The sequence below is a fragment of the Condylura cristata genome, unplaced genomic scaffold (assembly GCF_000260355.1).
Source record: "Condylura cristata isolate star-nosed mole 26May11 unplaced genomic scaffold, ConCri1.0 scaffold00024, whole genome shotgun sequence".
Classification (NCBI taxonomy): domain Eukaryota; kingdom Metazoa; phylum Chordata; class Mammalia; order Eulipotyphla; family Talpidae; genus Condylura; species Condylura cristata.
In genome coordinates this window covers 18,663,783-18,681,808 of record NW_004567125.1, presented here as the reverse complement: position 1 = coordinate 18,681,808, position 18,026 = coordinate 18,663,783, and the positions used below count along the sequence as shown (strand labels likewise).

Genomic DNA, 18,026 nt, shown 5'->3' with positions numbered 1-18,026 from the left:
CCTGTTCTGCTCCCCACTCTGTCTCTGGTGAAGCCTCTCACCGCCCCTGAGCCTCTGGCCTGTACCCCAGTTCTGTATGTACAAATAAATCTTTTTTAAAAAATGAATAAATAAATAAAAATAAAACTCCAACAAAATAAATAAATAAATAAAAATAAAACTCCAGCAAAGACTTAAGCTTACTTACATAATGTTACTGGTCTTTTACAATTCTGTATGCATATTGTATTTGCAACTTGTTGTCTACAAAGAGCTTATTCTCATTACTATCTATGTTTTAACTAATTGAATATGAGGTCAACTAGCAGAACCCAGTTTTGGATTCAGATAAAGCAATTGCAAGTGTACCTCAAGTTTTAATAGCAGGAGCAATTCAGAACATGTGGGAGTATGTAAAGGTGACAAAGTAATTTAAAAATAATCCCTATAATACTGCATTGATGGACTTAACTTTCTGCTAAGATTTCCTGCACTCAAATTAATACTCTTTAACAGACCTCATTTTTTGAACAGTATTTGAAAAATATGCAGATACCTTAATTCACTTTTCTTTAGATCTTTCTCAGAAAATTAAAAGCAATTTTAGTCCTTTTAAATCTGTATCCCTCTTTAGTTAAATTACAGGCTAAGGCAAGACAATTTAGAGTGACTTGAACTTCCACTTTTGCTTTGACAGGCAAATTGTTGAAAATAATTAAATAAAGGAATACTCCAATCCCCCCCGGCAGGAAAACATTTCTATGCCACCTCCAGCTCTAACTTTTGATGTTTGCGTTGACAGAAATGTCAATTACAGAACTATTAATAAAGTGTATTGAAAATGTATGAAACACCTGATCTATAAAAGAAAAGAAACTATTACTTCCTACTCTGTGATTTTGTAGCTTTTTTAATACAGGTGATGGTTAATAGATTTTCAAAAGACAAGGTAACATCTCAAAGAGTGAAAAATTGTTAAGTGGAAAATAATAAAAAGAGAAACCTCATAATTTACTTTTATTCAGACCATATGTAAAGAAATAAAAAATTATATGAGAAATAAAAAAATTTTATGTATGTTTTTCTTATTTTCAAATATAAGTCTTCTATTTTTAATATTTGTCTGTAATGAATCATTTTAAAGCATTATCAAAGGAAAAACATTCATTTATTGTCATGATGTCTGCCATTAAATATATTTATTTTTATTATTTGTTCATTCATTTATTAATATTTATACTATTTACTCAACAAGCAAGACCTCATTGAGAAGAACACACATACAGAAAAAAAATGGAAAGTGGGGAGGAAGAGAAGCATGAAGCAATCTAGGGAGAAACCAAAAAGTTCCAGACAAAGTGAAGAACCAGTACAATAGTCCAGAGGCAACACTGTCATAATGTACTTAAGAACAGCTAAAGGACAAGTGCAGGATTTGTGAGGCAGAGAGTAGTAGAAAATGAAACTGGAGAGATAAAATTCCTAGGAAAGCAAAGATCGTGACAAGAATTATGAAACATTTTGCAACCACTAGACTTCAGTAATTAAAACAGAGCTGGGAAGCTACAGAGAGTAGAATTCCAGGCATGCCCCATGTTCAGGGATCTAGGAATAACCAGACACATGCAGACACTTCTAGTTCCAGGCAAGAATTAAAACAAAGCTGGCTTGCCACTAATTCTGAGGCCCAATCAATAACTTTCCACCCATAAAAACCTGATTTGTATAAAGCCAATCAATGTGTGAACTTTTGTGAAAATAAATTTCGCACACAGATGCACACGTGCACACATCACAATTTAAATGTTTCCTGGGTCTGTGTTCCCTGACATACAGTCCTAACAAAATTTTCAAACAAATATTTGTATTTTACTTCAACTAAGTTTTGATCATTCTAAGGCAACAATGACAAAGAGACTTGTAAACCAGGGTAAAATAACTAAGTGAAATGAGAAGCCACACACAGCATTTAAGGAAAGAAGTAATTTGGTCTGACAAATTTCAAAAGTATGACTATGGTAAGTGTGTGAAAAGGGTGGAAGGCAGGAGACCAACTAGGACATACTGCAATAATCCAACACAAGAAATGATGGGATCAGATTCTGTTCTAGATTTAAAGCCTAGAAGCTGTCCCTTGTTAACAGAGTAAGACAGAAGGACTGACTGTGGGAGAATCAGGTTTCAGTCATTTAGTCTACCTGAAACAGATTCTCTCCAAAGAATAGAAAGGAAAAAAAACAAAACCACTCAGGAGACACAATTATGAAAATGTGCCTCCATCGTACAATGTAAGGTCTCTAGTATGGATACGTCATTAGTTGAGGTCTCTCTAGTCTCTCCAGAATATATACACACCTTGTACATGTACATAGCATTCTGAATCACCAACAAAGCATACAACTGTTAATGGGAGACTCATTTCTAGTCAGGGAAACAAAACTGGTACAGTGTAAAACCAAGTGATGCTCAAGGACCCCAAACTTAAATGTTAAGGTGGAAAAATCCACACTACCCATTCTAAGGGTCTATGTAGCCTGCATACATCAAAATAGAGTAATCAAACTTTAGTGTGCACAGACTTTCAATAGATAGTGCAAGAGGAGTAGGGACAAGAAGGATTTCAATATACAGACTCCTGATCAAACTAATTACCCATCTCCTCACAGACAAATGCCCAGTCAAATAGCCTGGGCCCAAAACAGGGCAGTTGATGCCCAAAAGCAAAGTAGCAAAAACAAGTCCCAGGCAGTGAAAGACAAAAGATTCCCAGCATTAAACCCTTTTAATTTAATCCAGATAAAGTCTCCCTAATTTTCTAATCCAGATCTTGCAAAACCTAATCACTCCAAAAATAGGTTACAGTTGCAATCACAACCACCAACTACCTCTCAATCATGAGGCTTACACATTCCTTAGCCTTGTTAAAATTCTGGCCAATTTGAGGCTGTCCCCAACCAGAATTACAACCTAATATCACTTGCCTTCTCGTTTTTGTAGCATAAATCACTACTGTTTCCAACATCCCAAAAATGTAGGGATTTTCTCTACATGGCTGCATATAAAGTGAGCCCTTTCTAGTATTGAAAGCAAAACTACTAGTTTTCACAGCTTGCCCTATCCCCTTAATAAAACTATCATAGTAATAAGCTAGTTGTGGAATGAACACAATAGGAGAAGCCTCAAGGGCTAAACACTAGACTGTTCTTAACCAAGACTCAGCAGTTTTCCGTGAATAAGTGCTTTTTATCTTTTTGTATATGTTGACTCAAATCTCAACTGGCTGTTTTTGACTATTTCATCAGCTTTTATTACTGCTTTTTGATAAGTAGATTTGTTGAGCATTCATTCTGAGTTAAATACATTTTAAAGGTAATTTGCCTGCATAACCAACTAAAAAAGTAGTAGAAAGCATTTTGAAACATTTATCAGTATAGAAACTGTCACCATTCTAAAATTACTATTTTTCTTTTGACCATGACATGGCTTTGTTTAAAAGCTTATTCATGTGGACATAAGTGGGAAAAGCCTTAAGAGTAAACAGCATTTTCAAAGACACAGAAACATGCCAGGGAAATGTAAGGTTGTGTGTTGGATAGGTAACCGCTCTCTATTTTGAGCTCTTCCTTTCCAATTATAGTAAAGCTCTACTTCTTACATCCTAGCAATTTTTTCTTGGCTAGAACATACACCCAATATTTTTAGTTCAATTTCTTTCCCTGTCTTCTCAACAAATTTCTTCAACAACCAGTTAGGTCACCCACTGTTCTCTCCGTCACCTCTAGTCAGTCCTTTACCTATTATATTACAGTAAAGCTACTTTCCCACCTTATTAAAATCAACCTTATAGAGGTTCAGTCTCTCAAGTTTACCAAATCCATTTGAACAGTTTTTGTTGCTATAAACTAAAATAATCAACTATTAAAAAGAACGACTCCTGTTGGTCTCAACTACAGAGCACAAACCAAAGAGCCAAGGCATAGCTGAACTGACTTTGCAATAACAACATGTCTTTGGCAAATTAGTACAAAGAGCTAATCAAGGCCCACATTTTACTTCTGATGTAGCCATTTTGACAGAGTTATTTTGATGTGGCTCCTATCAAAGCTAGCCATAAAGGTTTGAAAATTATCTGCATGAGGCAATAAAAAGGTCTGAAATTTTCTTGGGGGCATGGGAGAAGTGTGGAGGCATTACTCAGAAGTAAAGTTTAGGAGACCACTAATACTTAAGGGGTAGATCTGAAAAAAGAAGGCCTAGCTACCTCCCTGAAGGTGCAACAGGTTAAAGCGTCTCACGAAGAATCAAAAGCTACTTCCGCAGGAGTTCGATCCCCGCCTGCCCCGGTGGTGATCCACATGGCGTGGCAGACCTCTCCTGATCTGCCCACTGCTCCCCTCAGCTGTGTACTTTGATCATCTGCCTGTTCTGCTCCCCACTCTGTCTCTGGTGAATCCTCTCGCCCCTGTACCCCAGTTCTGTATGCACAAATAAAATAAATCTTAAAAAAAAAAAGAAGAAGAAGAAGGCCTAGCTAAAGGAGCTACAGAAAAAATGATCAGAACAATGTGAGAAGACACAAAACAATGTAGTAATAGACTTAAGGAGACGCTCAAGAATGGAGTGGTTCTCAGCATTGTTATATGAAACAGGAAGTTAAACAAGATAAGTAGTGCTAACTTAAATAAAATGAATCAAGAAAAAATAGGCAAGTTTATTAAAGAATCAATTCTGAGGACTTGAGCCTGGGAACATCTTTTAGATATCTTTTGGAAAGCTGCTGAATTCTGGGCCTCACAATGACACACTGCTTCATGTCACTGAATGTCATCCACTGGGATGGATATAACTTTTTAAAATAAAACAGAAGTATTAGAAAGATGGTGGAGATACTGGAACCCTTGCACATTGTTAGTGGGAAGGTAAAATGGTTCCATCATTGGGGATGAACACTTTGGGGAGTCCCTCAGAAAGATAAACGTAGAATTATCTTCTGACCCAGTAGTTCCAGTCTAAAACTATTAAAAATATTTATTATTCAATATACACAAGTTTCACAACAGCACTATTCACAATAACCAAGTGATAGAAACAAGCTAAATGTGAATCAACTGATTGTTGGATAAACAAAATATGACATATCGATACTGCTGAATACTACCCAGCCACAAAAGGAAATATTGACACATGCTATCACGGATAAACCTCAAAAACGTTATGTTAATAAGTGAAAGAACCCACAAACGGTCACATTCTGTTTATATGAATTATTCAAAATAGGTAATTCATAGGAACAGAAAGTAGATTACTGATGTCTATGGGCAAGGAGGAGTGATAAATAGAAAGGAGTTGCTCATATAAACATGGGGTTTCCTTTTGGAGTTGCTAAAAATTTTTGGAACTACATGGAGGTGACAGTTGTCCAATACAATATGAGTGTCACTGAATTGTACACTCTTAGTGGTTAATTGTATGTTACGTAAATTTCACTTTCTTTTTTTTTTTTTTTTTTTAAAGATTTATTTATTTGTGCACACAGAACTGGGGTACAGGCCAGAGGCTCAGGGGCGGCGAGAGGCTTCACCAGAGACAGAGTGGGGAACAGAACAGGCAGATCGACGAAGTACACTGCTGAGGGGAGCAGCGGGCGGGTCAGGAGAGGTCTGCCACGCCATGTGGTCACCTCCGGGGCAGGCGGGAATCGAACTCATGCGGAAGTGGCCCTAGATTCTCAGTGCTGTGCTTTAACCCGCTGCGCCACCAGGGAGGGCCTCACTTTCTTTTTTTTTTTAAAGATTTATTCATGCATACAGAACTGGGGTACAGGTCGAGGTACAGTGGCGGTGAAAGGATTCACCAGAGACAGCGTGGGGAGCAGAACAGACAGCCAACCGATGAAGTACACTGCTGAGGGGATCACTGGGCAGGTTAGGAAAGGTCTGCTGTGCCATGGGGTCACCTCTGGGGCAGGGATCAAACTCATGCTGAAGTGGGTTTAGCTTCTTAGTGCTATGCTTTAACCTGCTGCGCCACCAGGATGAGCCCCTTTTTTTTTTTTTAAGTGAATGGTTTAAAGGTTTTTAATCATGTAGTAACTTGACATAATAATGTGATAGTTACAAGTACAATCAAAATTACAAATACAATTAAAGTCAGACAGCCCAGGTTCAGAGGTCAGCTTTCAGCAGAGTGACCTTTAGCAAGTGACTTAATGGTGTCTGTGACTCAGTGTCTAAAACCAAGCAAGTACAGTAGTGATAAGATTTTAAGAAAAAATTAACACATTTGAAACACTTATGAAAATGTCTCTATTGGCCCTCCCTGATGGCGCAGCGGGTTAAAGCACAGCACTAAGAAGCTAAAGCCGCTTCCTCATGAATTCGATACCTGCCTGTCCTAGAGGTGACCCACATAGCACGGCAGGCCTCTCCTGGCCTGCCCACTGCTCCCCTCAGCCGTATATTTCATCAATCTGCCTGTTCTGCTCCCCACTCTGTCTCTGGTGAATCCTCTCACCACCCCTATACCTCTGACTTGTACCCCAGTTCTGTATGTGCAAATAAAGAAATCTTAAAAAAAAGTCTCTATATAATAAGCACTCAATAAACATTAGCTTAAGTAACATATTTATGGCAATGAAAGAAAGGAATAATTTCATGTGCAAAAAGAATAAGAAAAATGTTTTTCCAGATGATATAAATTTAGAAATTTAATTTTAATAAACTCCATTCTATAAGCAATTAAAGTAAACGTGTAGTTTCTTTATGCTAAAAAGAGTACTGAGCAAAGAATCAAATAAAGTATGACTCTTGCGAGAGGAGTTAGCATCTCTCATCTGCACCCATGTAGTAAACAGAGCAGATTTCACCCTACTTCAAACGTGCCTGGTAAGTGATAAAGCAACAACAAAAATCAAGACAAAACTGAACAATGTCAAATGACAGGACATATCACTGAAATTCTAAAGATACTTGAGAGAATCTGTAACTTCTCATTAAATAATTGACAAATACTTGAAATACAAAGCAACAGGAAAGCAAGACTGTCAAGCTGAAATAGTATATTGGTTACAGGGTGCTACAGAACCAAGGAACCAACTGAAACAAATCATCCGCATCTAGCAGAATCTAGCCTAACAAAAGCAGAAACTAGTAATAATCACCATTCTTCCCACCCCCTGCCTCTGCATGAACACATACACACGCTCATGTGTGCATGTACTTGAGAATAGTAAGTAAACAATATAAAGAAAAAGAAATAAGTAAGTTTCACTTCTTACCCTCTTCTGCTTCATCCTCCTGGGGTGACATTGGGCCTCCTCCACTAATAGGAGTGATTGGCTCCTCCTTCTCGGACTCTCGCTGCAAACTCACCACCTCGTATATTGCATCTCCAGTATTAGTATGGCCTTTACCCTCAGACTGAGAAAGATATAAATAAGTCAACGTCAAAGAGGAAATGTTCAAATTGGAAATATTTTAACTAAACAAAAGTGAAAATCAAATTTAGTGTGTATAGACAAATCAGAGCTACACATTTTTATATTTCTTTTTGCTCTCCTTTTTTTATTTATGTATTTACTTATTATATGTATTTTTTACATCATTCTTCATTTTGTACATGTTCATCTCGGTTGTAATCCCCGTCGACTTCCCTACACCACTTCACCCATGTGCTATCACCATAGTCCCATGTGCTCTTTCCTCCCCAGTTTTGATCCTGTTCCCTTCTCCTCTCCCTTAGAATGTCTCTGTTTATAGTTGTTTGTTGATTTTCATTTTTACTTCATTATAGTAGCTTTTTTTCCCCTGCACTTTTATATTTCTAAAGGAGCATCCAAAAGCCAATAACTTCTTTCTGCTTTAGAACATTATGAAAATAAGTACAAAATAAAACCCAAACCAAGAAGAGAAAATAAAGATAACACAAATAAACTGAGAAAAGAATAATTCAAAAATTAATGAAACTAAAAGAAAGTTGTTTGAAAAGATTAATAAGATATCATGAATGTTTTCCTCATGCAACTGAGGACAAAGCAAGGATGTACATGTTGACCACTCCTTCTAACATTGTATGGGAGTCCTAATCAGTGTATTAAAAATAAAAGAAAGAAAGAGGAAGAAAAGACACATATTGAAAAGGAAGAAATTGTTCTTATTTATAAGTAATACAATTCCTTGTCAGGAGTTGACAAATTTTTCTATAAAAAGGCAGATAGATAAGAAGAATTTTAAACTTTGCAAGCCTCGGGGTCAACAACAACTATTCAGCTTCACCAATGTACACAATTGTGGTACAACAGTCCATCTGCACAGTTTCCTATATACACATGATTTTATAACTACAATATGATCCCATGTGCACCTAAATATTATATACTAGCAACTGAATTTCAAATACAGATAATTAAAAATCAATTGTGTTGTAAAATAAAGTACCTGATTCATGTTAGAATAACATGCTGCACTTAGCAGCATGTAAACATAATAGATGCTCAGTAAATGCGGTTGGCTAAGTCACATTATAAAGGTTCACCACTTATGTAACTAAAAGCTTTTTTCAATATGGTATACTATCAATGTACAATGTACACCATGCTAATATCTCTATTTATAAAACCTCAGAAGCTATGGATTCCAACATTTATTATAAAGAAGAAATTAGACCTGGGCTTTTAATATTTTAAACACAAATGCCTACCAGTTAGAACCTTTGGGTGGAGTAAAGGAACCCAGATTGTTTAAGTGCCACAAGTAATTGTGATACAAAGCTAAAATTGCTAATTACTGCTGGCAAGATCTCTAGGTTTTTTTTGTTTTGTTTTGTTTTGTTTTGTTTTTTTAAAGATTTATTTATTCATACAGAACTGGGGTACAGACCAGAGATGCGGAGGGTGAGAGAATTCACCAGGGACAGAGCAGAACAGGCAGATCGACAAAGTACACTGCTGAGGGGAGCAGCGGGTGGGTCAGGAGAGGTCTGCCACGCCATGTGGATCTCCCCCGGGACAGGCGGGGATCAAACTCATGTGAAAGTGGCTTAAGCTTCTTAGTGCTGTGCTCTAACCCGCTGCACCACACCAGGGAGGGCCGATCTCTTGTTTTTAACAAAAATGTCTTTTAACATATAAATCACATGGCAGAGTCACAGTCTCACTGCGCTGCAGATAAAAGCAATCATATGGAAAAAACAGAAGTTTGCAGCAGTTTCTATTTGCTTCTGCACAGCTAAAGGTAAAGAAAGCCATCCCGGCCCTCCCTGGTGGCACAGCAGGTTAAAGCACAGCACTGAGAAGTTTAAGCCACTTCCACATGAGTTCGATCCCCGTCTGCCCAGGAGGAGCTCCACATGGCGTGGCAGACCTCTCCTGACCCACCGCTGCTCCCCTCAGCTGTGTACTTTGTCTATCTGCCTGTTCTGCTCCCTGCTCTGTGTCTGGTGAATCCTCTCATCCACCACATCTCTGGCCTGTATCCCAGTTCTGTATGAGGAGATAAATCTTTAAACAAAAAAAAAAAAAGAAAGAAAGAAAGAAAGTCATCCCAAACAGAAATGTATTCTTAGCAAAACATTTGCCTTCCACAACCTTTCAACGTCTCTTGTTTACCAATCAAATCCCCAGTTAATCTCACTAGAGAGTAACTAATGCTGTAGGCATTCTCTCCTGCTGGAAATTATTTCCTCCCTTGCCTTTTCTGACCTCAAGCTCATCTTGGGTTTTACCCACAAATCTCTTTATTCTTCATGGCTCAATCTTCTTCCTCAAACAATCTCTTAAATGTCCATATTTCTGAAAGCTATAGCCTTGTCACTCTTCACTCCTCATTTAATACTTGGTTTCATCTACCATTCACCATTTTTAAACATAAAACACTTAAAAATCTATGTTTCCCAAATTTAGTACACAAATAACCGGTTGCCTCCTAACCCTGGGAGTCCCACAAGAATGTTACATTCAACATATCTGAAACTCCACTAGTTTTCCTGAGATTCAAATTTTTCTCCCTGGAACTCCATCTCAATCATCCAGTCCCCTGGAAGTAAACCTAAGTAATGCTTGGCTTTTAGTCAATCTCACATCAAATCTTATTGACTTTTTTCTTCCCGAGTGTCTCTCAACTTTCATCTTTTCTACCCCCACACTTTCTCTCCCCTTCTTCAGACCATCATCATTCCTTACCTTAGCCACACAGCTTTCTTACTTCTTACTTTCCATCTCCAGTACCAACATCCTTCTCACTAAATGTCAGAATGACCTCCCTCTATTAAAACTTAGTGCTATTCACAACTTAAAATCCTACCAAACCAGAGAAAAGTCTCTAAATTCCTAAGTAAGTAATGCCCTGCCTTTTCTGAGCAATTATCCACTCTGTCTGCTATAGTTTCAGAAATATCTGGCTTCCTACTGACCTTCAACATATGTTGCTTCAGAGCTTTTTAAATTTACCTAACTTCTGCCTCTGACTGAAATGCCCTTCTCTACCTTGTTGTTAAGCAGGATTATAACACAAATTTGTATTATCAGGGGAAAAAAACCTTAGTGCTAATTAGAGCTGCTGAGTTCTAGGTCAGACATTATTCCTGCTAGAACTGATTAAAAGCAACATGAGCAAAGAGAACCCTGGGTGACCTAACATTACCTTAGGCTCCTTAACATTCATTTGCATAATAAAATCCCTGCCCAGTTGGACGGTTGGCCACAATTTTCTTATCATTATTCCATGAAAAGTCACGATCTGATCATGAAACTACACTGAAACTGCACAACCAAGATTCTGTACAGCCCACCATGCCTACCACCAGCACTACCCTCATGTACAAATAACAAAAATCCTCTAAAAAAACTCTTTGGGATGAGGAAGCAGTACTTTGGGAATGATCTTTCTGTCTGCCTCCTTACTTGATTCAAGTAATCAAAATTCTTTGCCAAGAATCTTCAACTTGGTCAAGTCAATTGGCAGGCACATGCTAAGAAAGAATCCCCTTGCATTCAATAACACTGCAGACTTCAAAAGCCTGACCTTCCTATCAGAGTTAGTAATCCCTTTATACATTCAGGTTAAGCTAAAGATACAAAGGACCAAAAATGAAATTTACCAGACAGAAGATAGACAATTAGCCAATTAACAATGACAATAGTAGTTAACATTTATTAAGTATTTGCTAGTGACAAACTCTATTCTAAATAGCCTTACATGAATTTATATTTCTTCAATATGGCAACTGTGAAACTATGATAAAAGAACTATATATATATAATGGTATTCATTCTGGTTCCTGAAACAGTTTCATGGAGATAATAGTAAAAGAAGCCTTATTATAACCTTTTGTTATAATATCTGACTTTTGTCCTGAGTTTCTAATAGCTACAGAGCAATAAAGGTGAAAGAAGCACCTTTTGTTTTTCATAACAAATCACCTGTCAACCATACCTGAAATTATGTTAGTAAGATTACTTCTGGAAAGCTCCAATGGATGGAGGAAGGGAGTCTCATTGCCAGGGCAAAACAACCACACGATTAAGACAGTTGGAGGTACAATCATGCCCACCTAATAAGACCCCCTTAAAGACTACATCCAACTAAAAGGTTTTTATACAGCAAAAAAGAAAATAACCAAGATGGAGACACCCTACTAAATGGGAGACAATATTTGCACACAATACAACTGGTAAGGTACTGATAGCAGAGATTTATAAAGAGCTCACACAACTCAACAAAAACAAACCCCAGTCAAAAAATGGACAGATAAGCTGAAAAGACACTTCTCCAAAGAAGAAATGCAAACAGCCAACAAATATATGAAAAAATGTTAAATCACACATATTCAGAGAAATGCCAATCAAAACTACAATGATATACTACCTCACACCAGTGAGATGGCTCATATTAGAAATACTGGCAACAACAAATGGTGGCAAGGATGTGGAAAAACATGGAACTCCTTACACTATCAGTAGGAATGCAAACTGGTCCAGCCACTATGAAATGCTAAGAGGATGAGCCTCAAAACACTAACAGTGGATTCACCTTATAATCCAGTGACTCCATTACTAAGAATCTACCCAAAATACTAACTCAAAAGGAAACCTACATTCCTATGTTTCTGAGGCACTATTTACAATTAGCCAAGATATGGAAACAACCTAAATGCCCCAAAACAGATGAGTGAATCAAGAAGATGTGGTATATACACAATGGAATACTACTCAGGGATAAAGAAAGATAAACTCGTGCCATTTGCCACAACATGGATGGAGCTGAAAGGGATTATACTAAGCAAAATAAATCAGAAGGAAAAAAGAAAAATACCACTGATTTCACTTATAGGTGGAATATAGGGAAACCCAACAGGATTAAGAAAAAGACAAAACTTGTAGGCAAACCACAGGTCTGAGGCATACAGAAGGAAAGGAGGAAGGAAAAGAGTCAAAACAGAGGTGGAACGAGCACAAGGAGTTAGAGCAATGGTTCACAGGGTGTAGTGGTATGCCTGAAGAAAGAAACCAAATATACAGAAATTAACAATGATGTAATAAAATTAGAATAATAATAAAATAAACCCTAACAAGGACTTCACAAGCTTCTCAGTTGGTGAACAGGCAGAAGGGCTATGATGGTGAAGTACCTGGAAAAGGCATGAAACCTGCATGTCCCCTAAGCCATGCCATACCTTATGCATCTCTTCCTCCGGCTGTTCCTGAGTTACATCTTTTTTATAAGAAACTGGTAACCTACACTAAATTAACTGTTTTCCTGAGTACTGTGAGTTGTTCAGCAAATTACTAAATGTGAGGAGAAGGTTATATGAACCAGTGATTTGTGCACGGTTGGTCAGAAGTACATATGACAATCTGGACTTATGATTTGTTTCTCAAGGGAGGGAAAGGGGACAGTCTTTTGGGGATAAGCCCTTAACCTCTGGGTACTGTACAAACTCCACGTGGTGCCATAATTGACTTGTAAGACATTCAGTGGTGTCCACAGAGTTGGAAAATGATAATAGGTATGAGAAAAATACCTACCCATTCAGTTTTAGTAGTTAAATGGTATGAATAGTAGTAAAAGAAAGAGGAGGTTTCCTAGAACAACTATTATGCAATATAACACCCATATCAGAGATGAGGAGTATGATGCCTGAAGGTAAATAACATAGAGGGAATGATAAACTGGGCCAAGCCCCAGAAGTCTGATTTAGATCCAGTGTGGCAGTTGTGATTAGCATCACTTCTGCCCTCTGCATACACTCTACTATTGAATGTATCATTCAGTATAATGTTTTTCACTTATTTAAGATGGAGACGACATTTTACTCATATAGGTATCCCCATCACTTAGCATAATACCTATCATGTTGCAGACATTCAATGAGTGTTTAATAAATTAAACTAAGCATTACATTTCAAAAACAAAAGCTGACATCTCAGCAAAACTGTAAATGATACACACCTTTGGACCTCACCTCAACTTAGTAACAACTTCACATCAAGCAGAAATGCCCTCTTGATTTCTTTATCTTGAACCCTAATAAAACCTAACCTAAGGTAAGTCTCATTAAATTCATTAACAAAGAGGACAATATGACCGATAGTTGTTACAGGGTCTATTTCCTGTGGATACTGGTGTTTAAAAACGCAACGAAGGGCCCTCCCTGGTGGTGTAGCAGGTTAAAGCACAGCAATAAGAAGCTAAAGCCACTTCAGTATGAGTTTGTTCCCCAGCCCTGGAGGTGACCCACATGGCACAGAAGACCTCTCCTGACCCGTCCGCTGCTCCCCTCAACAGTATTCTTCATCATTTCCCCACTCTGTGTCTGGTGAATCTTCTCACCACACCTGCACCTCTGGCCTATACCCCAATTCTGTATGTATAAATAAATAGATTCACAAAAAAAAAAAAAAAAAGGCAGCAAAGGTTTAAGGCAATGGAATCAGCATCTAGTAGTAAAATGTCAGATGTTCACTATCATCTTTTTGGGAAGCAGTTTTCAGAAGTGTTTTTCCCAGATCAGTATCATATGTTTCTGAATTTCTGCAGCAAAAATTCTATTTTCTTAGAGGAGTAACAGTAGATATACTACCAAGACTTCAAGTCACAAATCTTTAGGATTTTTTACATACTCTTCACATACTATATATCTAACATAATTAGTGAGGTCAATAGTCAAAAATGGTGCAAATAAAGACTAGTTGGACTGAAATACAACAAAATGGGTAATCATACAGTTTTGAAGAGGAATAAAATTCCAGTTTTAGTGTTGTGATGAGCAATCCATTTCCCATAAACATTTTGCATAGATAATCTCTAGGATCAATTAAGTCTAATTCTTGGTCAACGACCTAGTAACTTTGCTGGGCCTAAACTCTTACTAAAAAGTGGGTAAAGTTAATGGTACCTATACCTAAATAGAGTAGTAGTGAGGACTACATAGATTAATCCTGAAAAAGGCCTTAGAACAATGTCTGGTAATTAGTAAATTCTCTATAAATAATATCCTACTGCTGCTTAGAGTAATAATCGTAGAAGTCAGTCTCTCTAATAAAAATGGAGAGATCTCGTTGAATATAAGAAATACTGGTAGAGATCACGGACAAAAATTACTGTAGAATTTAATTGACATTTACACACTATTCCACTCAAAACTACAGAATATACATTCCTTAACTACTCTTGGTGAATGTTCCTTTTTTCTGTGCTCCCCACTCTTTCTTTGATGCTAGGAATCTGCATAAGCTATTCACTAATTTAACATAGTTTCTATTCCTCTAGTAGATCTCAAGTCCAAAGGCTTTCTTTCAGAAAACTTTCCCAAACCCTCTAGATTCAGTTACATGTTCTCCTTGTTCCCATGAATGAAAAATGAAAATGCTGTTTGACCCTAATGAGACACTAATTAGGAATAAGCGAGATTTTTCATGCATCTCCACAACCCACAGCTAAACTGCCACTCTATTTGAGAGCAGGAAATCAATAGGAAAAAAAATTTTTTTCAAACTGAGATTCCCATCTAGTTTGGTAACTGCTTCCACAGAGCATGATCTAGTCCTGTTTAAGCACAGTACTAATTCTGTTTTTTTTTTTTCAATAAACCCAATAATACAAATAATAATTCAAATCCAATAATTTCAGAAAGAAAGACAAAATTTTAGGTGTTTAGGTGCAACTCACTCAAAACTGAAACTAACCTATTGTCCCTTGACTTCTTTATATTAGGAATGGCCTCATTTTTTTCCAAGTAAACTTTGAAATGTGTCAGATGTTCAACCAATTCCTTCTTTCTACCAGTGTTGACTACTCTGTACTAAACATATCAGATTACTAACAACTGCCACAAACTAACCCAATCTCTAGATTTAAGAAGTTAGTCTGGCATTTTTTTTTTTTTAAAGATTTATTTATTTGTGTATACAGAACTGAGGTACAGGCCAGAGGCTCAGGGGCGGCGAGAGGCTTCACCAGAGACAGAGTGGGGAACAGAACAGGCAGATCGACGAAGTACACTGCTGAGGGGAGCAGCGGGCGTGTCAGAAGAGGTCTGCCACGCCATGTGGTCACCTCTGGGGCAGGCGGGGATCAAACTCGTGCGGAAGCGGCTTTAGACTCTCAGTGCTGTGCTTTAATCCGCTGCGCCACCAGGGAGGGCCTAGTCTGGCATTTTAACAGCTATATCTGACTTAGGGTAAGGAGTTCACCTCTTACAGTAACTATCCATGTTAATTTTCAAAATTTAACTTCTTTAGATTTCAATATTTTCACTTATTATTTTTGCACAGGGTAGGTAATATTTTCATGTGCAGACCAGTCAATAACCTACTTTCCATGATTTTCCACACTTCTTCTTGAACACAGATTATCCCACTAAAGTTAGAAACCATGTTGTTAATTAAGATTCACTTAAATCAGTATCACATTTAGAGAAACTGAATGTTACAAGTGAATCTAACTTAATCTTTTTCATTCACATAAAATAGTCTCATGTCACACTTTAAGACTCAGAATATTTTCATTTAATGGTATTTACCATTCAGAGTCGCTCAACATTAGCACTTTGAAAACTACAAAAGTAGTATTTAATAATAATAATCTACTCTTGTATATAAGGCAAGATAAATAAGAATACTAGAGCTTGAGAAGAAAGCTTGAAAAGGTCTCAAGGAGGAAGAATTCACATCACAGTAATGCATCATTATAAGAATTATGACACACTCTACATATAGCGCCCTTATTCACTCATATGCAACTCTGAATAATCCTTTGGCTCAAAATGACAAGTGAATTCTTTTATAGTCAACAATTATACCAAAAAAATGCAAATAAAGGACAGACACAGGGACTGAAGGAGAGAGGAAGAATAAAAGTGAAATTATGGATTTTGTTCATCTAGCTTCACTAGAATATGCTACTGCCAAAAAAAAGTTCACAGAAATCAAAAGTTATGTCAAATCACAGCTCCTATAATTTTATGAAAATGAAAACCATGATAATTTAAAAATATTTAGTATTTGATGCTTAACTGAACCATAAGAAGTTTTTGGTTTACTTTTAATGAAAATGGGTAAGTGGCTTCTATATTTGTTCACTGTGCTGATGTTTATTTATACTACATAAGATTTTTGTATATTACAGTATACGAAGCAGCAAGCATCTTTAAGCTTAGGAGAGTAGAATATTGAAAAGTATTTAAAGGATTTCCATTTTTCAAATAGGTCAGTAACTCGTCTCAACACTGAAACTAACGATAAGAATTCAAATATTTTTCATTGTTATCGTTTTCCTTTACTACAAACACACTGTATGTATCTTATCTAGTAACATCCCCAATTTAGGTATGTCACAGAAATCCTAATTTCATTTAAAAGTTTTATAAAATTGCTGATAAGTCAAACAATATATTCATATAGTATCACACACTATGTCAATTAGTAACTGTTATATCATTAGTTAGGAATTACTTGGAAATGTTTTCATTACAACTTTATATGCATATAATATTCCCTCTCTGGTTTTAAATAATTGTATATAAAAGAAAACTGTTTTAGATACTGAACGAATATTTCCATTAAGTTCATTGATATTTTACAGATACACTACTGCTTTCTCTAGAATAAAGATACATAATATTACATGGGTAGTTTTTTTTTTAATTTACATTACTTATATATGAATTTTTCAACTACTACATTGATTTTTTATTATTTGAGAAATGTTATTGCTTTATACTGCTACTTAATGAATTATCTTGTCATTGAAAGGAGCAGGAAAAAATGTTAAATCAAAAGAAGAGAAGAAATGGGACCTACCTGTTTCAACCTCATGAAGAAAGTCTCTGTGAAGGTCTTCCGGCTAAAATACCAAAATCTCTCATTTGTAGGGTACACACGCACTACTGTCTCCAGGAGAAAGCGAACAGGTTCCACCACCTCAGTAATGACCATATCTACTGCCACTGTCATGTACACGCGTTTATCTGAAGTAAGAAAGGTCAGTGTTTTATGTCGGCTTTATTATTTCTTGGTTATTAAATGAAAAAGTGGTGGCTCACATATGAAAAAATTAAAGCTCTTTACATCATGCACCTTTTATGTTTGTTAATTTTAAATGTCTGTCACTTTGATTACACTGGTTAAGCAACATACATACGTACATATATAAATAAAAGTTTTCACATATATATATGTTTTCACATTCTTAAGAGTACTCTCAGAGACAATAAGTGAAGGATTTACTGAAGTAGAATAACAATGTTTTGGTTGAATTTATATGATAACATTTTTCCTCTTCTCCTGCAAAGGTAGCCAGTATTTATTTTAAACTGTAAGCATATTAAAGCTTGGTCAATATATCTATTAAAAGAAAAAAAAAAGGAACATTGGTTTATTGGAGTCATAAATAAGCAAAATTTACTTTTATAATATATTTGAATTTTTTTTTATTTTACTCTTCAAAATTATCTCATTTTTGTGTTTTCTTTCTGAATGATTATAAGAAAAAAGTTTACAGGCTGGAATTATAAGCCTGTCTCCAAAAATAATGAACAGTGGGTGTAAAAAC

At 36.5% G+C, this 18,026-nt stretch overlaps 1 protein-coding gene across 3 annotated transcripts in view; it reads right to left on the bottom strand.

The window, feature by feature from the left end:
- RABGAP1L (RAB GTPase activating protein 1-like) overlaps positions 1 to 18,026 on the bottom strand; it is a 521,731-nt gene that overhangs the window by 394,050 nt on the left and 109,655 nt on the right. For 2 of the 3 annotated variants that reach the window (XM_004688498.2, XM_004688499.2), the window contains exons 10-11: positions 17,276 to 17,442; positions 7,256 to 7,397 (exon numbers count right to left, since the gene is read on the bottom strand). The exons of the other annotated variant lie outside the window; for it this stretch is intronic. In XM_004688498.2, coding sequence (XP_004688555.1) covers positions 7,256 to 7,397; positions 17,276 to 17,442 — 309 coding nt within the window. The remainder of the gene's footprint in view (positions 1 to 7,255; positions 7,398 to 17,275; positions 17,443 to 18,026) is intronic. 3 annotated transcript variants of the gene reach the window in all.